At 46.8% G+C, this 25449-nt stretch overlaps 1 protein-coding gene across 1 annotated transcript in view; it reads left to right on the forward strand.

The window, feature by feature from the left end:
* The window catches only part of EXT2 (exostosin glycosyltransferase 2), a 163659-nt gene that overhangs the window by 110372 nt on the left and 27838 nt on the right, over positions 1–25449 (forward strand). The window contains exon 9 of the mRNA XM_006157755.2: positions 6231–6397. Coding sequence (XP_006157817.1) covers positions 6231–6397 — 167 coding nt within the window. The remainder of the gene's footprint in view (positions 1–6230; positions 6398–25449) is intronic.

A 25449-nucleotide genomic window follows, 5' to 3' on the forward strand; every position in this document is an offset into this window, starting at 1 on the left:
CGGCATTCCAGGTAGGTATAACTCAGCCCTCTGCTGCAGCTCAGTTCAGTTTCAAACCTGAATTGCCGTCAGAAGCCCCCGCTTCAGCACCGACGTCCATCATCCTTAGCAGCAGGGTGGGCTTGGCTGAGCGTATGAAGACAGTCAGAGTGGAAGAGCCAGGAAGCAGCAGGGCCCTGCCTTTTGAGCTGAATTCCAGGACTGGGGGAGTAGAGCCGTGGGGACCAGATGTACACTAAACCCATGCTTCTGCAGTGGGCTCGGGGACTGTTCAGAGACACTGTCATTTATTTCCTGGATCTGTGGTTGCGTTTATTGTGGTGATTGGCAAGATGGACTCAGGGTCAGTTTCAAGCAACCTGAATATTTTGCAGTACCTTTGCCAAGTTGGAGAAAAATTCTCTCTGCTCACATCTCTCTTGGCATCCAACATGGAGAAAACTGTTCATCAATATACTTTAAAAAAAGAATCCTGGACACAAGACATTCTTTTTCTTCTTTGAGCTGGACCGAAGCTCATGCTGTGAAGTGATCAGGTCACCTGGCTCGGCTGTTTGTTTTTCATAAATTCAGCAACGTGTTTGAAAAATCCTATTTTCCAAGTTCTTTTGTATGAATGGAAAGTGACATTTCTATTCTGCCTGGTACGGACTCACAGGATGAGACACAGGCCATGAGGGCATGCGCTCAAGTCACAATGCCGGGAGCACGGAGACCCCACCTGGGCTAACTCAGCAGTAGGCTGGGGCCTGCAGAGTCATCTCCACATCCTCCTGTCGAGAGCTCTTCGAGTTATGAGTAGAGAAATGGAGTTCTTCGAACTTTAAAGTAACTCATCTGTGAAGTTCTAATGATACGCTGCTGCTATGCCCACTCACTATGCGCCCTCTCTGTCCTTGGAATAAGAGCCGTGCTAAGCACGGATTCTCTCTAGCCCTCGTGACAAGCCTGCAGGAAACCATCGTTATCCCCACTTTTCAAAAATAAAAATGAACCTCAGATTAGAAGAGTGATTTGCTGATGGGGACCAGCAGTTAGCCTAATGGCTATGTCGCTGGACTCCCACGTAGTCGACCGCGGTTCGAGTCCCGGACCCAGTGGCTTAAACTCATGCTGGGCGTGTGTGCGCCCAAGATCCTGAGAGGAGAATGGAGAAGGGATTGCGGCGTGACCATCCCCCCTGGGGGGAGTCCATAGTCATAGCCATTACTGCTGGTCCCTAGTCCTAAGTTTTGAAGGTAACTTTTCTAGAATCAGAATTTCTGCCCGGGATGGTCTGCTTCAGGGGCAGGGTCACTATGATGCTTACTCTTTGATTGCCGCCCGTCCTCCCTGACGTCCGTAGAAGAGAAGGCTGAGGTAACGGTCGTTCCCCGTCACGCAGGCCTGTTTCCTGGAAAAGGTCAAAGCGATAAACCGACAGACGACGAGTTCTGTTTAGAGCCTGCCTTGGGGTAGTGAAGTCCGGAGATGGCCGACATCGAAAATGGACATTTCCTTTTGCCCAAGTGACTTTTGGCTACCTAGACCTAACTTAGAATAGTGGAAAGGAACCATATTTACAAAAAGCTGATTCAGTCTACCTTTCCATCAGCATACCCTGTCATCCTCCTTGGTCTTCATCACTCTCAAACTTCTCCATCAGAGGCTTTCCTGGGGCAGATCAGTCCTTTACGGACACTGCCTTGAGGAGCTCTCTGGCTGTGTGTAGGTGGAGAATGGGAAAGCTGTCTGTGGGTCCAACGCGCTGTGCACACTGCCCAGGCCAAAGTCTGTGTTCTGTCTGGAGTGGAGGTGTGTTCCCCTTACCAAAGCAGCAGCCCGTCCAATGCACATGGAGGAAGAAGAGGAGCTGTCTGTTGCCTTGTGGAGTTAACATGGCAAAAGTTCCAGGCTCTTTTGTTTCCCTAGTGTGTGAGAGTTCTTCGTTCTGGAGGATGAATGGCAGGGATTTGGGCTTTTCTGGAAGTGGGCTTGGAAGGCATGAGCTGGGGGAAGGGTGGTGTTCCAGATCTAAAATGCACTACTTTTTAGGGCCAGCAGGTGGTGTGGTTTGAATCGTGGACTTGGCTGCTTGAAATTCACACCGGGCACGTGTGTGTGCATGCCCCAAATCCCAGGAGACTGGAGAAGGGACTGCAGTATGACCACCCCCCTGGGGGTTGGTTTCTCACTTTCCCTCTTTCTATCTCTGTCCAGTGAGCACACATGCCCTATGGCTAAAACCTTAAAAAAAAAAAATTAAAAACAAAAATAAAATGCATCGTGCGGCTGCCACAGTCTTCCGTTCGGTACGTCCCGTTTCTGTAAGTAGGTACAACGAACGTATAGTGACAGTCTGCCGTGCACCACGCTGTGCTGCTAAATGCTTCCGCGGTCATCCTCAGTCATGTGACCATGGTGTCAGCTGAAGCCATCGACTCGCTCAAGGTCACAGGACTGTCAGTGGGTAGACTCAGGGTTTACAAGTTATTTTCAAAAACCGTGCTTTCTGTGATGTTACTGCCTTGTGGATTCCTAGGACCGCGAAGACATCTCGCTTAGTATCTCCTAATGTCAAGAAGAAACGTGGCCTGATTTAGTGCGTTTCAAGTAAAAGGGCACATGCTAGTGCCAAAGGCATTTCATTTTGTTTACACCAGCAGGAAGTTCTTTCCTGTTGTGAACTTAAATCAGTGTCCCTCTAACTTTCGCCCAGCCATCGGGCACGGCTCTGGCTCTGGAGGCCCTAGAGAACGATTTCCTTTTCATCAGTAACCTTCCTGATAATCCCTCGTGTATCAGTCCAGGAAGAACTCAGGTCTCTGGCTCTCAGTCATGTGTTCATGCACTTGTTCCAAAGATATTGAACGATTATGTTCCCGGAGTGAAACTGTAATTACCTGTCGTTACTGATGGGAAGGCAGTGGCCTGGGGCCAACGGGTGGCGTAGTGGTGAAGACACTAGTTAGGAAACAGAAACCACTGTCATCCGAGCAGGAAAAATGTAAAGAATTATTAACTAGGAACAAGCCTTGTCCACTGAGCAGTGAGAACTCTCAAGACTCAGGACGTGAGCCCGGGAGAGCCTCTGCCTGGGCAGACCTGAGACTCAGACCTTGTTGGAGAAAGCAGGGACTGGAGCCCACTGGATGGTCATGTTTGCTGAGTTGCCGCTGGCCAAGGCTGGCAAGGAGGAAACGGCCACTCTCTTGGATTCCCACAGAATTCACTAGGAGCTGCCCTGGGGTGGGGCTGGGGGTGTCCCCCAACCTGATGGGCAGGGCCTCAGCAGAGCTCAGCTGGAACCACCCAGCAGAGAACCCCTGCCAGGTTGCTGATGGGGCATCCACACAGAGCTTGCTGGGAAGGGGCCCCAAGAAGGTGGCACTGGTACCTGCCGGAGGTGGCACCACTGCCTGCTGGCCAGTACCCAAGGAGGGCACCCGCATACCAGGAGGGAAACACAGTTGCCCCACAGTGTTCCTTCAGTGCCCTCTACTGACAGAGCTCGGCACTGTACAGCCGGCAGAGGAGAACTGCGGGCAGGGTCCTGCCCAGGGATCACAGACAGGGCGGCCAAGACTAAAGCCGAGAGGCCATAAGCTGATCCCTGCCACACTTACTGGATTGTTGGAAAAGTCATGACGGATTTTTCTATGTTTTTCTGTGCAAAGATGCGTCATGACTTTCCCAGCGACCCAATGGTTTCTTTAAGCCTTCTATAGAATGCTGGAATCCGATGCCTGCACTGGCCCCATTGCTCCTTCTGAACCGTTTTCCGGGTTTGCTGGTACCGCTCTTACATTGTGCTACCCAGAGGTCAACACGTAACCTAGCGCAGCTGTTCTCAAAGGCTGACCAGGTACCTCTGAGATGCTCTCTGGAGGGTGGGAGTGGACATTGTTTTCCTAATAATACTAAGTCATTTCCTTTGCCACTCGAGTCCTCTCACACGTGTGCAGTGTTTTTCAGAGTCTGTGTGATGAGATGGCAACGCTAACAGCTAAAGATGAACATGTACCTGTGGATGCTTGTGTTTTAAAATGTTTTCGGTGTTCATTTCTAGCACAGTAAATTGTGAGTGTGCGTGTGCACCACTTTTGGGATTCTCGGTCATTTTTAAGGGCGTAAAGAGATTCTGAGAGAAGAGCTTGCGAACTGCTGGTCTGGTAGGCCATCACCCTCATCTTAGATACCGTAACTTATCCATGTTTTATAAGAACTCGGGAACAGTAGATGTTTGAAAAAGATTTCATTCATCTGAAATAGGAAGTGGGAAGCAAGCAGGAATAAAAACGGTTGCTGGAGAAGGTGACTGAACCTTCCTGGTTTTGTTCCAAATCCAGAGAAGCATCAGATTCTCAATCTGCAACAGGCGGTCCGCGTCCCTTTTGACCTTCGAGGCTAGCTAAGCCCAGGTCGAGTGCTGGCCTTGTCACTTGTCAGCTGTGCTCAGTAGGCAAGGTCCTTAACCTCTGTGAGCCTTGTAGGTACTACTGGGTGAGCACCGTCCGCGCCCTGCGGGGGTCAGGAGGTGGAGTTGCTTAGTGAAGGGCCTCTTCTCTCTTTCTGCATGTTCTTACCCTGGGAAGAAGGGACTTGAAGGTCCCATCGGTCACGCAGAACCCAGGTCTCCCGCCCCCAGTCATGTGTCCTTCATTTATTCCAAAATACGGAATGATCGTGTTCCCGGAGTGAAACTGTAACTACCCGTCTTTACCAATGGAAAGGCAATGGCCTGGGCCAACAGGTGGCATGGTGGTTAAGACACTGGACTCCCACGTGGTGGACTGCAGTTCGAGTCTTGGACCCGGTGACTTGAAACTCACACTTGGCTCGTGTGCATGCATGCCCAATATCCTGAGAGGGAAATGAAGGAAGAGAAATGTGGTGTGGCCTTCCCCCCGCAGGGGCTTGATTTCTCGCCTTTTGTCTCTCGGTCTCTCCAGCGAGCTCATGTGCAAAAATCTCTCAAAAAAAAGAGAAGGCGGTGGCCTGGGTGGGTCATGCCTCTGGTCCAGCCCTTTCCCAAACGTGCTTCCTTTGTACTATGCCACTTGGGTTCTATGAGGTGGGCCATTTTTAAGATCATGAACTTCAGGGCCAGCTGATGGCATCGCAGTTATGTCGCTGGACTCCCATATGGCCAAGCACAGTTTGAGTCCTCGACCCGGTAGCTTGAAACTCATGCCAGGCATGTGTGTGTGCATGCCCAAGATCCCTGGAGAAGGGATTAGTGTGGCCACACCCCCTGGGGGTGATCTCTCCCTCTCCCTCTCCCTCTCACTGTCTCTGTTCTCTCTCTGGCATTCTTTCATAGCTGTGGGGCCTCTTACTTGCACCGGCGTCGCTAGGAGCACCTCCACCCCTACACACTGAGTTTAGGTGGAGGTGCTCCTAGGATCCGGGACTCGAACCGTGGTCGACTACATGGGAGTCTGGCAACGTAGCCATTATGCCACCTGCTGGCCCCAATTTCATGCTATTTTAAGTGCAGCATTTTAACATAAAGAACCTGTAGTTGAATTACCCTAATCATTTTAAAATAGAATGTAAAAAAATGTACGACAAGTCATGGATTGGTGTTTTTTCAGTGTACTAGGAAATCTCATATGATTGGGCCTAGAAATGTGATATTTACCCTGTAAGTTGGTCCTGGTGAGTGGTGGGAGGGGTGAAGTGCTGTGTCCGGTGAAATGCACTTTTGTGCAGGGGGAGGTTCAGCAGCGCAGAGCGCTGTGCGGACCACATGCCGCAGCAGAGGGCACGAGAGGTAGGCGTCTTCACTCGTGCACTCGATCTCCCGCATGGCTGCAGACGGTTATGAGCCGGCCTGCGTCTCCCGCCAGGATCTTGCAGAGCATTTAGCAGAGGTGACAGAATTCTGATAGTAAAGCCACAGTCCTGAGAAGAGACCAGACTCGCTTTCTCTCCCCTCACTGCGACTTCAGGCAGCTCGTTTTGCTTCTCTGCCTCTCACGGGTGAGTTGGAGCCAGTTTGTTCATTCTCGTTAGGACAGCATCGAGGACGAGTCGTGTTGTAGGATCGAGAGAGAAGAGCAAGTGTCCGTGCGCACCTCTTCCTACAGTAAAAGGCACCTGTAAGAATCCCCTCGCACAGTCGCCCTTTGGGTTTGATGAGAGCGTGGGCGCCAGCTGATTCTCCTATCTCGTTTGCGATCTGGGGCTTCCCCCACATTATGCCCTCACAGGAGGTAGGAGAGTTACCGTGTTTTCTCTTTGTGTAGATTCTCTGTGGCCTAAAATCCGGGTCCCGTTGAAAGTCGTGAGGACTGCTGAAAACAAGCTGAGTAACCGTTTCTTCCCATACGATGAGATCGAGACGGAGGCGGTCCTGGCCATCGACGATGACATCATCATGCTGACCTCCGACGAGCTGCAGTTCGGTTACGAGGTGAGGGGGCCTTCATCGGTGTCAGTGTGTGCTCGGGGTGTCCCGGCAGGTATTGCTGCCTGGCCCTAGCGAGATACTGTGTCTCATTCGCTAAAGCCGTCACTTCTAGTCTCCCGCCGGAGTTTAAAAGCTGGGCATACCATGTGGGTTCTGGAGCCGTTCTTTAAAACCTGGGGGAGACCCTATTCCAAAAGGACGACCGTGTCCTCCGCTGGCTTTGGGAACTCCCTAGGAGAGTCCCTTGGGATATTTTCAAAAGAGCGTCTCTAGCATTTAACTAGCACTTAATTGATGTCTCCTTGAATAGCACTTCCCCGACGCGGGCAGCTGGGCAGTGCCACAATAAAAACATCAGTGAGCGAAGAGGCTGGCGACACTGACAAACAGAAAGCAGACCCTGTTGATGGCTTTCTCTCGGAGCTTTAAGTGGAGAGGCTGGCTGGCTGTCTTTAGGGAAAAACATTCTCTATCCCTGCAGCTGATGGATTAGGCTGGGTTCAGGGGTTAAGTATGGAGACCAGGAAAGGTCTCCCGGGGGAAAGTGCCAGAGCCCAGGCCTGGTGAAAGGCAATAGGAATTGATGAGCCCGTCAGGGAGGATGGACGCGAGATGCATGATGGAGACGGGCGGAGGCCCGCGGCTGCAGGGGCATAACGCTGCCTTGGGCCGAGCGCAACGAGGGTATAAATCAGTTAGCTACAGCGGGCGCGGGGGAGTGGTGAAATGTATCCCTACACTCACCCTGCCTTCACGAGAGGTCATTGTTTTCTTCAGTTCACTTAGGGCTTACTGAATTTGGGGTTCTTAAGAAATCCTGAAATTGTATTAAATGAAACCATATTGGGTACACATATTTGTTTTGGAAATTTACTTTCAAACCCTTACGTTGGAAATGGGCTTTAAGGAGAAGAAATAGGGTTCCCTCCCATACCATAACCACCACCAAGAATGAAAAGCTCAGGTTTTCTCAGCTGTTTTGTTTGCTTTAATGTAGCTCCATTTGAATGTAAGAGAACCTGCTATGACGTAGGCCGATGGGTGATTCCTGGTCGGTACAGTTATCAGTCGATGAAAGCGTAAGAGTAGCTAACAGCATGTTCATCTTTCTGGATCCCTCTCCACTCAAGGCAACGGCTCTGACATCAGCACCTTAATCTAGGGTTTGGATGATACTTGGCATACCATGATTCCCACCTTTAAAAAAGGCAAATGCCCTGTTTGTTTCTCTAGCCAGGCCATGGCAAAAAGACTGACTTTGGGGGCCAGTATTTTTTCTCTTCATTGCATCTAATGGCTTCACACTGTCCATGTGTTCATTTTTTTGTGGTAAAAGTGAGGTAGAGAAAGGGAACATTGGAATATAGCCAGGAGAGAATGCTACCCCTTCAGTACTTCATTTCCTCTGTAGGAAGTCTAATAAAACAAAACGGAGCTAAATGTATTCCTGCGATTCTTTTCAACTTCGAGTTCATGAATATCGAAACCTGGGATCACTTTCAGCCATCAGTTTGATTTGAACGACAAATTCAATAGTGAAAGTACAGAACCAAGGGGCTGAATGCTCATCTTCCCTGCGTGAGCTGATCACTGTACTCGATTCCATGTCCCCTCTGGGGAAGAGGAGCGAGGCCAGGAAGCTGCCTCATCTCTGGTCGTCACTATTTTCTGCAGATGCTGCAGAAGGAACAACATTCATGACTACCTCCTGTGTTCATCATGCGTTACCTGTGATCTTTCCCCAAACATACAAGGCACAAATCGTTTCTCTTGCACTGTGCTGAGACTAAACAAAGTCAGGTAACTTGGCCAAAGTCACACAGCTAATAAGTAGAAGAGTTGGGATTTATATCCAAGTTTGTCTGACACCACATTTCCCTGAGGGTTTTACTCTACATGGCATTTGTCAAAGACCACTGGTCCTCAAAAGTAGTACTTAGAGTCATCAGTGTGTCATTTGTTTATCACTAAATTATTTATTTTATTTATTTATTTTTTTGAGAGATTTTCACTGTAGGGCACGTGTGCTCGCCAGACAGACAGAGAGAGACATAGAGACAGAAAGCGAAAAATCACCCCCCAGGGGGGATGGTCACGCCGCAATCCCTTCTCCTCCATTCTCCTCTCGGGATCTTGGGCACGCACGCACACGCACCCGGCGTGAGTTTTAAGCCACCGGGTCTGGGACACGAACCGCGGTCGACTATGTGGGAGTCCAGCGACATAGCCATTACGCTAACTGCTGGTTCCCACTAAATTATTTTGATGTTAATGCAAACACATAAGTTTCTGAGGTACCGTTACCCTTGGTGCTTTAGGGTTTTTTTAAAAAGTTATTTCTTGCATAATGATTAATACTGTGGGTAAGTTTAGGGTAGCTCTGAGCTCAAATTCCTGCTCTGTCACTGACCAGTTTATGGTTATCAACAAGTTATTTCAACTCTGGGTCTTCATTTATTCCTATACAAAATGGCAGTGGCAGTGCCTCCACTGCGAGGCGGTCCTGTGTGCTGATGGAATTACTTAGTGCCTACCCTGGAGAGTTCATTGTCTTCCTGACGGACGGATTGCTGTTGCAATCATGACTGCTGTTACTCTTTCCATTGTTCCACTCATGATTCTACGACAATTCATGGGAGAGGTTGTCATTTTCATTGTATAAAAGGGACATTTCTCTTCTGAAAAGGGTATTCAGCTTGCTATTGATTCAGAACACAGAGGTGATGGTACTTCTAACTCCTGTTTTTTCGTCCAAAACCCAGTATTAATTTTCATGCAGAAATTAGGAGCAGGCTTGACTGATTAAGTGGATAAAGAAATCAGTTTAAAAATACATACCCACATGGCATGGTGGTTAAGGGCGCTGGACACTCCCACATGGCTGACCTCAGTTTGAGTCCCAGACCTGGTGGCTTGCTTTCTCACTTTTCCTCTCTCTCTCTCTGTCCCTTTCTGGTCAAATTAAATGAACAAATAAATAAATAAAGTTAAATAAAATAATTAAAAAAAACACATGTGCACAATGTTCATATATATACTCACGTATATATTCATATATTTATGAATGTATATATTTACGTGTGTGTGTGTGTGTATCTCCCAAGGAGTTCTTTAAGACTCAGAACTACCGTATTCTCTGTGGCACTTATCACAGCCTGATGCACCTGTATCTTTTAATTCCTCTGCATCCCCCAGTACTTGCTCAGATGCAGCGTCTCAGAGAAGCCTTTAGAGAGACCCCATCTAGGTTGTTTTCAGAGCACTCTGTACCTCTGTGTTTGGCAAATGATTCATTGTGAGCCATGTTGTTGAGTATCTGCTTTTTCTTTTTCTTTTTTTGGAGAGGTTTTTGCTATAGGGCACATGCTCTCACCAGAAAGAGAGACAGAGAGGCAGAAAGTAAGAAATCCCCTCCCAGGGGGGATGGCGATGCTGCAGTCCCCTTTCCTCCATTCTCCTCTCTGGATCTTGGGCATGCACACACACGTGCCTGGCGTGAATTTAAGCCACTGGGTCCGAGACTCGAACTGTGGTCGACTACATGGGAGTCCAGCGACATAGCCATTATGCTAACTGCCAGTCCCAAGTGTCTGCTTTTTCTTCTGGAGTGTAAGCACCATCAGGTAGGAACTGTGGCTGTCTGCCTGTTCATCGCTCTGCGCTCTGTGACTGTTGATTGCATTCAGCAGTTCCTCAGTAACATTTGGTGAATAAATAAATCTCCATCAGCAGCATATGTCTGAAAGGTTCGTGGCCTTCTCCTTGCTGTTTTAGAAAGCAGTTTTGAGTTGAGAACTTTATCTACCATGTGACCCAGCTTTTCGTCCTGGGAGGATTTACCTTAGAGAAATGAGGACATACACCTACCCAAATACTTGCACACTCATATTTATAGCAGCTTTTATTTATAATAGCCAAAAACTGAGAGAGGGTGGAAACAATGACTAGAAATAGTTACATGGATAAACAAATTATGGTATATCCATGTAGTAGAATATGACTCAGCAGTAAATAAGAATGAACTAGTAACAGGTGGCAGCAGCATGGATATTTGTTATACTGTGTTAATGAAGCCATGAAAAAGAAAGCATACTTTATGACTCCATATATGAGGGGGCTTCTAAAAGTCCATGGAAAAGTGGAACTAAAGGATAAGTTTATTTTAGTGCAAAAACATTTTGAAATCCATTGCATGGTTTTTTCATAATATGCATTTTCTACAAAGGTGGGCTTTTTTGTGTAAGAGGGAAGCCCCCTCCTTCACACAAGCATTTTGGAAAATAGTTTATAAGATAATCTTCAAGAAACTCAAAATAGACTCAGCCTTGGTGACACAGATGGTAGTGTACTGAACTCTTGGAAGCCACATGGTCAATAATGGGTTCGAATCCCTAGCCTGGTAGATTGGAAACACCAGCATATGTGTAAGTGTCCAAGAGCCTGATAAACTGGGGTAAGGATATCTCAATGTGGCGAAACCCTGTCGAGGATGACTGTTTCTCTCTCTCCTGTGTTTTTGCATACTCCTATCATGAATAAAATAAACCTTAACAAATTTATAAAAAAGGGGAACCAGCAGTTAGCGTAATGGTTATGTCGCTGGACTCCCACATAGTCGACCGCGGTTCGCGTCCCAGACCCCATGGCTTAAAACTCACACCGGGCGCATGTGCGTGCGTGCCCAAGATCCCGAGAGGAGAATGGAGGAGAAGGGATTGTGGTGTGAACATCCCCCCTGGGGGGTGATTTCTCGCTTTCCGTCTCTCTATCTCTCTCTGTCTGTCTGGCGAGCGCATGCGCCCTATAGCAAAAACCTCTCAAAAAAAGAAAAAAATTTATAAAAAAGAAGAAGAAACTCAAAAGAATTACCACATAATCTGGCAGTTTCACTTTTGAAAAAGTGTATCCAAAGGAATTAAAATGCATCCAGAGGAATTAAGATCCGTTGGTCAGAGAGATGCCTGCACTTTCCCATCCATTGAAACATGATTTACTATACCTAAGATACAAATCAACAGAGACATCCACTAGTAGATGGACAACAAAGGAAATGCAGTGCATGCGCATAGTGGGGTACTGTTCGTCCTTTTAAAAAAATTAGACTGTCATTGCAGCAACATGAATGAATCTAGGGGATATTATGCGAAGGGAGTAAACCAATACAGAAAGACAAATACCACATGCTTTCACATATATGTGAAATCTAAAAATTCAGTCTTATAGAAAGGAAGTAGAGGAGCCAGCAGATGGCGTGCTGGTTAAGGTGCTGGACTTCCACATGGCCTACCCTGAGTCAAGTCCCATATACCTGGTGACTTGAAATTCACACTGGGCACATGTGCGTGCATGCCCAAAGTCCTGAGAGGAGAATGAAGGGGAAAGGATTGTGGCTTGGCCATGCCCCTTGGGGGGTGAGGGGAGGCAGTTTCTCACTTTCTCTCTGACTCCGTCTCTCTGGCGAGCACATGTGTCCTTTAGCAAAAATCTCTTTAAAAAATTAAAAATCTCCCAACACCAATGGTAAGTGGCTAAACAATTGTGGAATATCTATGCAATAAAAAGAAATAAACTACTGAACATGCAATGACATGGATAAATCTCAAAAGTAATGCTAAGTAAAAAAAATCAGATGCAAAAGACTGCTTCTGGTGGATTTCATGTAGGTGAACTTCTAGAGTAGAAAATCTGTATTCCAGGGCTGGGCGATGCAGCTGACAACAAACAAGCAAGAAGAAACTTCTAGGTGATGGCAGTGGCGGTGGCAATGTTCTACGTCAGGAATGTGCTAGTGGTTGTAGCACTGTGCCACCTGTCAGAACTCACTTTACATTTAAAATGGGTCATTTTTATATGGCTTAAAAATATATACACATAGGGACCAGCAGTTAGCGTAATGGCTGTGTCGCTAAACTCCCATGTAGTCGACCGTGGTTCGCGTCCCGGACCCGGTGACTTAAAACCACACCGGGCGCATGTGCGTGCGTGCCCAAGATCCCGAGAGGAGAATGGAGGAGAAGGGATTGCGGTGTGACCATCCCCCCTGGGGGGTGATTTATCACTTGCTGTCTCTCTGTCTCTCTCTGTTTGTCTGGCGAGTGCACGCGCCCTATAGCAAACCCCCCCCCAAAAAAAATATATATGTGTGTGTGTGTGTGTGTATATATATATATATATATATATGTGTGTGTGTGTGTATATATAGAGGGATGCTAAAAACAGCTATTGGGAGGGGTTTATAGCAGTAACTGCTTATATTAGAAAAGAAGAAAAGTAAAGCAATGACCAGTGTTTATTTCATTTTAACAAGCTAGAAGGAAAGAGTAAATTAAAGCACATAGAAGGAAGGAAATAATAAAGCCAAGTGCTCAAACCAGTGAAGTATTGGGTTGTCAGAAAAGTCATGACGTATTTTTTCATGTTTTTCTATGTAAAAATGCATCATTACTTTTCCAGTGACCCAAAAGAAAACAGACCAACAGATGAAAATAACAGATACAAAATTTGGCTCATTGAAAAGAGTGACAAATTGATAAAGCCCTTGCCACACTACCAGAAAGAGAACCAATTGCACATGATCCTTCTCAGGAAGGAAAATCAGTTAAGGAGCCATCACTACAGTTCTCACAGGCATTAAATTAACATTAAGAGAAAAAAAAAAAAACTAAGAAAAGGGAGTAGTAGTTGGTGTAATGGCTATGTCACTGGACTCCCATGTAGTTGACCGTGGTTCAAGTCCCAGACCCAGTGGCTTAAACTCATGTCAGGCACATGTGCATGCGTGCCCAAGATCCCAAGAGGAGAATGGAGGAGAAGGGATTGTGACGTGGCCATCCCCTCAGGGGGTGATTTCTCACTTTCCATCTGTCTCTCTCTCTTTCTGGTGAGCGCATGTGCCCTATAGCAAAAACCTCTCAAAAAATAATAAATAAGTAACATTAAGAGAATATTGTGAAAAATTACATAAAATGTAAGAATTCTTTGAAAATCACAAAGTTAGGTAGAATATGAAAATAGCCTTCTATTAAAGACATTGAGGTTGTCATCAAAAATCTTCTCACCAAAAACTAGGCCCAGATGGTTTTACGGGTGATTCCTTGAGAATACAGTGATAATTTCAGATTGGAAAGAAACTTAGTGATAATTAGTTTGCTCCCTTTTACTCATGGATAAGGCCCATCCACAAGCCGTATGAGCCCATGAGTGACTTGGCTCAGTGTCACCAGTTGGTGAGTGGCACTAACGGTTTCCCCATGTCCTGCCACCTGTGCAGACCTCCTTATGTAGCTGTTCTGATGTGTATCTCTGTATCATATACACCGCTAGTTAAAATTTATTTTTGGTGAAGTTAAAAATACCTGAGCATTTTCTTTCAAATCCTTATGTTCACAAATAAAGGTCTCTATCATCAGGAAAAACAGAACCCATGTTAGTTGTTTCAACAAATGAATGAATGAATTTAATATATGGAATTCTTTTCCATCTTTAATTTAGTCACAGTATTTCTGTGCTTAAAAAATACATTGTAGCCTTCTGAGATAGCTACTGAACTTGAGCTGTGAAATACTGCTTTCAGGGACAAAAAATGAAGATATTCTGCTGAGACTTCATGCTCCACACACATTTCTAGAGTGGTAGGGCAAGCTCTGTATCTGTCTGTGCCTTTTAATTTTTTTTTTAAAGGTAAAGTATTTTCTTGGCTCTCAGCCCCTCCTTTATGTTGCCAATTCTTGCCTTTCCTCCCTCCCATTTAGGAGAGGCAAAAGCTCAGGCTCTTCTGAGATGGCTCTTGAACTTGAGTTGTGAAATAATGCTTTCATGAGGCATGCGCTACACGGTTTTCATTTTTTGCTTTTTAAAATTAAAATATAAATTTTTTATTGTTCTTTCATTCATTTTTCTCTTCCTCTGTTTACTTTTCAATATTCTTTTACCTTCATCCCTTGGCTGTTCAGCCTCCATGTGCTCTGAGTGTTTAGACAGGTCTAAGTGAACAGGATCCAAACATCTGAATACTATTAGGGTCAGAATATTCAATTTCTACTGAATCTGATGCACAGAGGGTGAAAATCGGAATGGAAGAGAGATTGCAGATCACCTACTCCTGCATGCCTCTGAATGCTCAGATTGAACTTCAAGAATTAGGAAGAAATATACAACCCATCAGATGACCAGAAATCATCACAAGGGCACAAGAAATATGAGAAAGCAAGAAAATACCTCTCCAAGAGAAAAGAAGAACACCTCTTCATTCACAAACAGTACAATGGAACTCACGGAGATGTCAGGTAAAGAATTTAGAATATTCATAGTGACAAAGCTAACAGGGATACAAGAGAAGAGAGATGATCAACTCCAGAAGATGCAGGAGAAAAGAGCTGATGAGTTCCCAGAGGTGAGGAAGTTCTTGAACGATCCGAAAGAGGAAATACACACCATAAAAAAAGAATCAAATGGAGGGGCTGGCAGGTGGTGTGGTGGTTAAGGGTCCTGGACTCCCACATGGCCGACCATGGTTTGAGTCCCCAACCTGGTGGCTTCCTTTCTCGCTTTCTCTCTCTCTTTCTATCTGCCCCTCTCTGGTCAAATTAAAAATAAATACACAAATAAATAAAGGTAAAGAAAATAATTCTTTAAAAAAAAGAATCAAATGAAATTATTAGAGATGAAGGCAATAATGTAAGAAATCAAAACCCTCCTTTGAAAGTATTAAAAGCAGACTAGATCATACAGAAGATTGAATCTCAGATGTAGAAGACAGAATGACTGGCCTAGAAAAATATACCATGAAGACTGAAAAAATAGCCCCCCAAAATGAGAGTAATATATGGGAAATACTAGATACCATTAAAAGTCCAAACATCTGGATAATTGGTATCCCAGAAGGTGAAGAAACTAATAAGAGCATTGATAATCTATTCCATGAAATTCTGGAAGAAAACTTTCCAAACTTAGAGAGGAATTCAAAGATCCAGTCCCAAGAAATAGAAAGGACCCCAAATAGAATCAACCCAAGAAGATCTTCTCCAAGACACATTATAGCCATATTGACCAAAACCACAAAGACAAGATACTAACATTGGCAAGAGAGAAACGTCAAGTTACCTAAAAGGATATCCTTTCAGGCTAACAGCAAACCTCTCAACGGAAACAATGCAAGCAAGGAAAGAATGAGAAAATGTACTCAAAGTATTAAATGGAAAACAATTTCAACCAAGAATACTGTACCTGGCAAGATTATCCTACATATGGAAGAAAAGAGAACATTTTCAGATAAACAAAACCTGAAAGAATTTACCACCACCAGACCAGCTCTCCAAGAAGTTCTCAAGGGAGTGTTATATCAGGAAAATTAAATACAGACACACAGAAGTAAGAGCTCAAAAACAACTAAGAAAATGGCTAACCTAATGCTAGGGACAAGTCTGGAGTTGAATCTTATCTTCCAGAATTTAAACGGAAAGATCGGGCCACAATAGAAGATAGATAGATTACATGAGACTGAACTGGTGAAATAGAATCTTATGACTTTTGACTAAAACATTACTAATTTTCTTCTAGGTTTTGTTTTGTGGATTTAAGCAGCCGATAGGGTCATGTACCTACTATTTGAACAGAATCCTTACCTCTTTCCTAGCTTTAAGGGTTTTTTTGTGTTTTGTTTGTTTGTTTGTTTTAGGGTTTTTTTTTTTTTTTTGAGAAGGTTTTGCTATAGGGTATGTGCGCTCGCCAGAGAGACAGAGACAGAGAGATAGAAAGCGAGAAATTACCCCCAAGGGGAATGGCCACACCGCAATCCCTTCTCCTCCATTCTCCTCTTGGGGTCTTGGGCATGCATGCACATGTGCCGAGTGTGAGTTTAAGCCCCCAGGTCCAGGACCCGGACCACGGTTGACTACATGAGAATCCAGTGACATAGCCATTACACTAACTGCTGGTCCCGACAAAGTTTTAAGTTTTTTTTTTTTAAGAGGTTTTTTGCTATAGGGCACATGTACTCGCCAGCCAGACAGAGAGAGAGACAGAAAGCAAGAAATCACCCCCCAGGAGGGATGGCCACGCCGCAATCCCGTCTCCCCTTGGGATCTTGGGCATGCGCTCACGCACACACGCCCGGCATGAGTTTAAGCCACTGGGTACAGGACGCGAACCGCAGTCAACTCTATGGGAGTCCAGCGACATAGCCATTACACTAACTGCTGGTCCCCCGGCTTTAAGTTTTAAGTGAAGCTCTCATAACATTTTTAAATTTTGATTTATTAAAGCTAAAACTGCTTTTCTTGAAATTAAAAAATATATTTAAAAATACCTATTTAGTGACCACAGTAAGCTATATAGCATCAGCTAGGTGGTACTTTATAGTACATTCATTCTACTCAGAGTTTCATGCCTAAAGTCAGGCATGTGTTCGCAGATATGTATATACCAGCTGAATTTGCTATTGAAAGTAGTTAGATTAATTAAGATATTTTGTGAAATATTAAAAACGGGGGGAAAAAGTAGTGGAAAGCAACTGGACTTACAAGAGACAGTGTGGGAGGAGGTAGGAGATGGCAGAGGGTGAGACATGGGGGGATATTCATATATATGTATGAAATACATATGAATAATCTACATATTATATTACATATAATATACATAATGTATACATGCATAATATGTTGCATATAATATACATGATATATCATATACATAATATATGCATACATATTATATTACATATATGTGTATTCATCTGTATTTTGTGTGTGTGTGTGTATGTAACAAATGGGAAATTATTTGTTGATGGTAACATGAATGATTAAGCCACTATGCAGTGTATTCTGGATGGGAAATCACATTTTATATGCTGTGATGATGCTCAGTGAATGAATGTAAAATAAATTAATTAAAAAATATTCATGATAAATAAAATTAAATAATTCTTTTTTTAAAAAAAGGAAAAAATACATTGTAGACTTCCTTTTCTGAATAAGAACGGGTAAGCACATGCCTCTCTATTTCTGCTGATTATGGCTAAAAGCTCTAGATAAAATGTATAGCACCACTAACAGAAGCTTCTGGAACGTAGGAGAAGCAGACAGGGTGGCTATAGGGACCTCAGAACTTAAAGGATGACCCAATGATGAGTTCTTGCAGAGTTTTTTCTTTCCTCTGTAAATCTCAACCCCAGTGCTAGAGAAGACCTGAACCCTTACAGACCTAGAAACTAAAACAAGAAAAGCTGACTTTGTCCAGCGCGGACTGGGAAGAGGCGGCCCTTTTGACTAGCACTGTACCTGAGGCAAACACTGTGAATGAAGCTGTGCTCCTGCCAACTAGGTGCTGCCTGTGGCAGAGCCCCGTCTACAAGCTCCGCTCCTGTCCCTGTGTTAAAGGAGCGCTTGTGCCCTGGCCTAGTCTCCATTGTAAGACCAGCTGGAACCCGTGCACTGAGTGAACATCAGCAGAGAGGCAGTGGCAGACTGACACAGACCCCAGCCAGTGTCGAACCACTGGCAGCAGAGGCTGCGTCACCACTCTTCCTCCCAGAGAGCGGAGGGAAGGTTATAAAAAGCAGGGAGCTGGAAAACGGATTATCCTGTCTTTGCGTAAAGTCCTGAGCACACTCCACCTCTCCTCCTGGAAGCAGCCCATGCATGAAACTGACTAGAGTCAACACAGCGAGGCTTTGAGAAACCAGCTAATGTATAGAGTACTGCCAGGTTTCAGAACCGTGCGCTCTGGCTAGCACAGGAGCTGAGCAGACCAGAACAGCACTGTGAAGGCTTTGAGAGTAAATAGACACTCAGTCCATGTCGCACCCAGTGGGCCAGGACATGCATTTGGAACCTAAACTGCCTGCAAACATAGAACATTTAGATATGAACCAGCATCTCGTAGCAGTACTCAGAATGTTCTAGAATCACTCATACCAGGGACCAGGAAAGTTGCAACTTTCATCTGATAAGGATTTTAAGACTGCTGTCATTTTCTAATAAGCAATTACGAACAATCCTGAAACAAATGGAAAAAGAGCAAGGCACATCGGGAAGTGGAGATTTCAGAGCTGTCAAGTACAATTCCCCAGCGTGGAAACTCCCTGAGGAGGTGAGTAGCGGTAACAGGAAAGAATCACTGACCTCGAGGATCAGTCACTAAGAACTATCCAGTCTGAACAACAGAAAATAAATTGGAAAAAAAAAAAAATGAAGAGAACCTCGGAAACCTGTAGAACAATGATAAACATTATTCCTTAGAGTTTCAGAAGGAAAAGAGAAGGAATATGGAACTGAAAAATATTTGAAGAAATAGGGCCGGAAACTCCCAGAATTGTGCAGAAGACAAACCAAAGCAGCTGAGCCAACCACGGACGTCCAGAGAATAACATGTATACATTGATACACGTCGGATGAACTGGATGCGGTAGAAGGGATAGGCCCTTTTTCAGGTAGTAATTGGAAAGGAAGAAGTGCACAGTAAAGAGGTTTGCACTTGAGGAAAGAGGAAACCGCAGAGCCGCTGCCCTGTTTCCGTAGCTCAGTCACTAGCCGGAGTTGACTCTTAAGCTTTCTTTTTCCGCCCAGTCCAAGTTCCCTTGTTCTCAGCCAGCTCTGAGTCAGTTTCATGTGTCTTAATACCACTTAGTCTTGTTTCCTTTCATAGTAGTTTTGATAAATTATATTTTTCAAGGGATCTGTTCTCTTATCTACAGTGTAAAATGTATTGGTGTTGGGACCAGCAGATGGCGTAATGGTTACGTCACTGGACTCCCATGTTGTTGACCACGGTTTGAGTCCCAAACCCAGTGGCTTAAAACTCACACCAGGGAGCCGGCCGGTGGTGTGGTGCTTAAGGGTGCTGGATTCCCACATGAGCGACCACAGTTCAAGTCCTGGACCTGGTGGCTTGCTTTCTCACCTTCTCCCTCTCTGGTCAAATTTAAAAAAAAATAAAGTTAAATAAAATAATTCTTTAAAACAAAAACTCACACCGGGCATGTGTGCATGAGTACCCAACATCCAGAGAGGACAATAAAGGAGAAGGGATTGTGGCATGGCCATCCATCCTGGGGGTGGGGCGGGGGGGTGTGTGATTTCCTGTTTTCTGTCTCTCTGGTAAGCACGCACATACTCTATAGCCATAAATGAATAAATAAATAAATAACTCTCTAAAACTATGTATGTATATGTAAGGTTATTTATAATATTCTTCAATTGTTCAAAGCCTATAGGATTTGGGATGCTGCGTCCTCCTCTAGTAATAACATTGCTGCCTCCCTCTCTCTCGTTAGGTCTATTAGAGGTTTATCAGTGTCACCATCTTTTCAAAGAATCAACTTTTGATTTGGTCGAGTTCTCCTCTTGCATTTTCTTATTGCTCTTAACTAATTTCTTCCTCTACTTTCATGAATTTAAGTTGCTATTATCTTTCTGTCCTTTTTATTTGATAGTTTGAATCATTGATCTCAAATTCGTTTTAATATATGCATTTAAGGCTGTGAGGTTCTCTTAATTATTGGGTTAGGCACATTCTCACGTTTCTCTGTTCGGTTTAAATATTGGCAGAGAACACGTGTGCCCACTGGAGAGCCGCAGAGACAAAGCGTCCCCCGTGGGGCACTGTCATGCCACGGTCTCGCTTCTGCCTCTCCCTCCTTTCAGGAGTTTGGGCACACACAGGCTTGGCATGCTTCTCAAGCCACTGGGTCTGCTGTCCAACCACCTCACCACCGTGCCACAGCTAGTCCAGTGTTCCCCTCTCCATTTGGGGATTTTTCAGAAAGGGCGGCCAGCAAGAGGGGTTGGACTAGTTCTGCCTGGAGACAGAGACCTGTGACTTCCTGGAATCCCTTCTCGTGGAATGCTCCTAAGAGGCCAGCAGTAGTGGCCAGCCTGTGAGGAACAAGGACCGAACTTCTGTGCATAAAGACGGTCAGAGTCAGGGACCAGCAGATGGCATAATGGTTATGTCGCTGGACTCTGGTTCGAGTCCTGGACCCGCTGGCTTAAAACTCAGGCCAGGGGCGTGTGCACGCATGCCTACAATCCCAAGAAGAGAAGGGAATGTGGAGTGGCCATCCCCCTGCGGGGTGACTTCTCGCTTTCTGTCTCTCTGGCAAGTGCATATGCCCTATAGCGAAAACCTCTCTTTTAAAAAAAGGCTCTGATTTCTTTGTGGAACGTGGCTTATATGTGTGAGGGTTCAGGAGTGTTTGCAGGCCAAGACCAGCTGTGTGCTGAGGAGAATACAGGAGCCGAATATGCCCAAAATCCTGAGGAAAATGGAGGAGAGCGACTTGGGGCGTGGCCAGTGCTCCCACATGGGGGTGATTTATCACTTCCCCACCCCATGTCTCTCCAGCAAGCGCACACGGCCTGTAGCAAAAACTGAAAAATAAATCAAATCATTGATTTTCAGAGCCTGTTTCTAAATGACCAGTGGACTGGGCAGCGCCCCACAGCTGGGAACTCCCCACAGGTGTGAGAAAGAGATGCGGGCTCTGTGTTGGTGCAGGAGGTGGGAGATGTCAGATGAGCGCGGGGAGGGTCTGCTGAGAGGGCAGCCTGGAAGTCAGCGGTGCCCTCCCTGCCTGCTCCACCATCACTCCCTGCTCGGAGCACTCTGTTCAGAGCACCGTGTCAGGACGTGCACGGGGCTCAGAGACCCTCCTGTGGCTTCGTGCTTTATGGCCGAGGAAACCGAGGAGCAAAGGAGTGAAGCTACTTCTTTAAGGTTTTCAGTGTCCATTGACTGTAAGCCATAAAGGAGCCCCTACCAAGTCATTGGGAACACGAGGCCGGACGGCGGAGGAGAGGCCTTTTGTCTTCCAGTGTCTGACTCCAGCACACGCACATTTGGACCTAATACTGGGTGTCATTATTTATTTAATCGGGAGAAAACACGGGGTTCTTTGCCCACTGGGTTGGAAGGCAAAGGGCTTAGGGAAATGCTCCCCTCCCTCTAGCCCTGAAATCGGGAGCTAGGAGTGATCTCTGGCCCCGCGTGTTTCTGACTTGTCTGACAAGCGCTCGGGAGCTCCCAGATGGCGACATTCTTTTCAGACGGGGATAATTTATTTATCTGTTTATGTATTTTACCAGGAAAGTATCTATTGAGTTCTCGATACTCATTTGCAAGGGACTCCTAGGGGAACAGTAGCAGCGGATAGTGTTACTCAGATGTTTGATATTTTGGGTTTTTCCAGTCTGTCGGCTAAGAGCTGGGCAGTACAAAGCAGCTTGGTCCTCCTCCCTCCTCTGCCTTGGAGGGGAGCAGCTTAAAACATGTGGCAGAAAATGAGCCATGGAGACTTGGCTGAGCGTGTGCGCCTGCGAATTTAGTTTTCCTTTTGATCCTTATTTCCAACCATAAAAGTACGAGTAGCACTTAAGGGCTGAACATTTTTCACCTGAGAGATGCGAAAGGCTCTTGGCTCGCGACGCTTGTTGTAAAGTCGGCACCCTGTGTGTGGGCGTGGGGCTCGCCGAGGGCCTCCGCGCTGGCTGGGAGGCACGCAGTGCGGGTGCTGGCCCGGACAGCCCGTGTCCCGTGGGTGGGACGCAGCTCGGCCAGACCTCGAGGGTGCTCGGTTAGCGGCTCACAGCTCCCTAAGGCAGTGGCAGGTCTGTGCTGTCAGAGAATGGGGGGGAGGCAGCAGACGGCCTGGAGCGCTCCGTTTTGTCCACGAGAGCAGAAAGCCAGCGCTGAGGGTTTCCTGGTGTACGAAGTGGCAAGACGGGGGCCGGCAGTGGTCTGGTGGCTGGGGCACTGGACTCACCCTGAAATCTAGGGAGGCAAGCAGTTCATTTCTACCAGAAGGATCATAACCACGTGTTATGCCTGACTATGGTTCAAGTCCCGGACCTGGTGGCTTGCTTTCTCACTTTCCCTCTTTCTCTTCCTGTCTCTCAAGTTAAACAAACAAACAAATAAATAAAATGACAATAATAAATGAAGTTAAATAAAAATAATTTTTAAAAAAGAAAGAAGTGGTGGCAGGAGGAAAGAAACTAACATGACGATGAGCTGGGGCTAGCACAGGACTCAGCCTGTGCCCAGACCAGGCGCTGTGTCTCGGTTAACAGTGGAAGCTGGTTGGTGGGACACTAGAAGTCCAGCTCACAGAGCAGCCGAGAGGCAGCTGAGGTGCTGTTACCGACAGGCACTGAGTGCCCAGACGGGTCCTGTCACTGAGGGTCACAGATGACCAAGACAGGACAGGGAGAACCAGCTGGGCAGTGGCCAGAGGATCGAGGAACGAGGGGAAGGAACAGACCAGCCTGTCTGGAGCCCAGGGTCGGGCTGTGCTGAGGGAGCTTGGCTGTTTGGAAGTTCCAGAGCTGAGACTCTAGCATAAAGCCAGCTCTGAGGGTCAGACTGAGAGAGTCTGATTCCAGCTGTCTGTGTGTGCGCTCAGGGAGAGCGGGAGACCTGATGCGACCCGTGACTGATTTAACTGGCTGCTGCTTCTCTCCTTACCACAAGGCTAAGAGATACTAGGTTGTTGGAAAGGTCATGATGCATTTTTGCATTTAAAAAAAAAAAAAAAAAACAGAAAAATACATCATGATTTTTTGACAATCCAACAAAAATGACCTACCCTAGAATCAGACATTACAATACTCTTTAAAAGCTAGCAGAGAACTAAAGAATAAAATAAAAATAGGCAAGAAGAAGACAACAGGCTCTTGGTGTCTTTCTGCTCATCCTTGTACCTTCTGTCAGCTAAAGTGACACTCCTCCCAGTGTGGGGACCAAGTGGACGTGAGACGGGTTCTGCCCGGGTTCCCCCAGTTGCGTGGCTACGATCCTCCTGGTCAGAAATTAACCACGTGCCCCCCTAGATTTCAGCCCTACAGCCCCGGATCTGGAAATGGTGCCTAGGGTTGTTGGGGCTTCAGGAGGGTGTCTGCACATAGGTTTTTTCTTTGTTTTTGTTTTAGTTTTGCTGTAGGGTGTGTGCACTCACCAGAGAGAGACAGAGAAAGAGGGAAAGCAAGGGACCAGCAGATGGCGTAACAGTTAGGTCCTGGACTCCCACTCAGTTGACTGCAGTTCAAGTCCTGGACCTGGAGACTTAAAACTCACACTGGGCACGTGTGTGTGCGTACCCAAGATCCCAAGAGGAGAATTGAAGGGGAAGGGATTGTGGCATGGCCATCCCCCCTGGGAAGTGATTCTTGCTTTCTGTCTCTTTGTCTCTGTCTGGCAAATGCATGCACCCTATGACAAAAGTCTCTCAAGAGGGAAAGTAAGAAATCGCCCTCCAGGGGACATCAACACTGCAGTCCTTTCTCCACTCTCATTGGGATTTTGGACACACACACACCTGGTGTGATTTTCAAGCCACCAGTTTCAGGACTCAAACATGATCCGCCATGTGGTATCCAGGGACCTGTCTCATACCACCCGCCACCCCTCTCCTTGCCATGGGCTCTAGAGTGGGCTCACCCTTTGGGTTCACATCGGGCACCGAGACACTCCAGTCTTACATAGCCACCCCGAAGGAGGAGCCAGGATGCGAGGCCGGGTGTGCGGTGGTGGCTGTAATAGGTGTTGGGAATATCCCGCCTTCTTTGCAAACTAGCATCCGGGTTGCCATAACTTGACCTCTCGACTCACCCAGGTCTTTGAGCTTTCCCAGAGTCTGACCCAGCAGTGGCTGGGAGGGTTGGGGTCCAAGCGTTCCCCCTCTGACCTAGAGGGTGGATGGTAGCCAGAGTGAACCACAGACCCAGGCAGGGGCTGGGGCTGGGGCTGGCCCACATGGCCTCTGGTTTGCTGTGGGCACCAGGAGCCAGGGAGTCAGGCCCATCTGGGGCGTGCAGGGAGTAAGAACTGGTCAGCTGCTCGGGATCAGTTTCCATGTGGGGTCTGGCACCGTGGCTTCACGGTGTAGCTGGCCGAGCTGAGCCTTCGTGGGCCTGGTGGTGGGCCCTTTTGTTGAGTCAGCATCTAAAGAAGTTGACGGTAAGAGCTCCCTGGGCTTCGTGTGCATATCTGAGCGAGTGACAGTCCCCTGAGCCTGGCCGTTGTGTCAGCACAGTGCTGAAAAGGAATCCATCTGCCTGTTACCGTCTCGTAAGTACCCACGAGTGGCCGATAGATGCTGTCGCCCTCAGAGGAGAGGATGGGCTACTAGCTCTTTGCTGAGTCCCCAGCCTGTGAGGTGCAGCCAGCACGTTCCCAAGGAGACCTGAGAATTCCGTGGTTGGAATGACTTTTTTTTTTTTTTTTTGCTATAGGACACCTGTCTCACTGGAGAGAGAGACAGAGAGGTGGAGAATGAGAAATCACCCCTCGGGGAGGGGTGGCCATGCAGTCTCTGTTCTCCAGTTTCCTCTCAGGGTTCTAAGTGTGCACGAAGGGTTACATGGGACTCAGACAGCGTGATTTTGAAGCTGCGGGTCTAGGACTTGAACTGTGGTCGGCCACGTGGGAGCCCAGGGGCTGGGACCACCATGCCATCTGCTGGCCCGAGTCATCGTTTCTTAGAGAATCCTCTCCTGGGCACTCTCTGCTTTGCGCTGGGCCTCTGTGTCCAGCCTGCCGGCCGAGCTGTCTCTCAGGTCTGCCCTTTTTGTAGCTTGCATTGATTTACACCCCAGGACTCAGGGGTCTGGGGGGAAAGCGCTGATGCACCCCCAGGGCCGGGGGCCGCTGCAGCCCTGAAGTGCTACTGAAAGAAGACCTCAGGGAGCAGCCAGAAGCCTGGGAAGTGGCGAGGGCAGCCCCTGTGGGTCTGACCTCTTGGGGCTTCCTGAAGCGCCCAGTCTGGAGAGCCAATCAGACAGACACGAAGGGGCGGAATCGAACATGCGTGTGAGCATTGCACTGACATCCGGATCATCAGAAAAAGTGCTGGGCGGGAGTTACCATAGGGTGGTGCTTTTCCCTTCCCCACTGAGCAAATTAAACAGCAAACTCAGAATGTGTTTCCACGGCCACTAATGAAAGGTCCACTGTGGGAGCTGTAGGACTAGCGGCTCCCTGCCCCAAAGAGGAGGGGGCGTGCTTCCTGCCGACAGGACCCCTCTCAAGGCTCTCTTCCCAGCAAACGCTCAGTCCCAGTGAGG

This window comes from Tupaia chinensis, unplaced genomic scaffold, assembly GCF_000334495.1.
Source record: "Tupaia chinensis unplaced genomic scaffold, TupChi_1.0 Scaffold000561_1, whole genome shotgun sequence".
Lineage (NCBI taxonomy): Eukaryota > Metazoa > Chordata > Mammalia > Scandentia > Tupaiidae > Tupaia > Tupaia belangeri.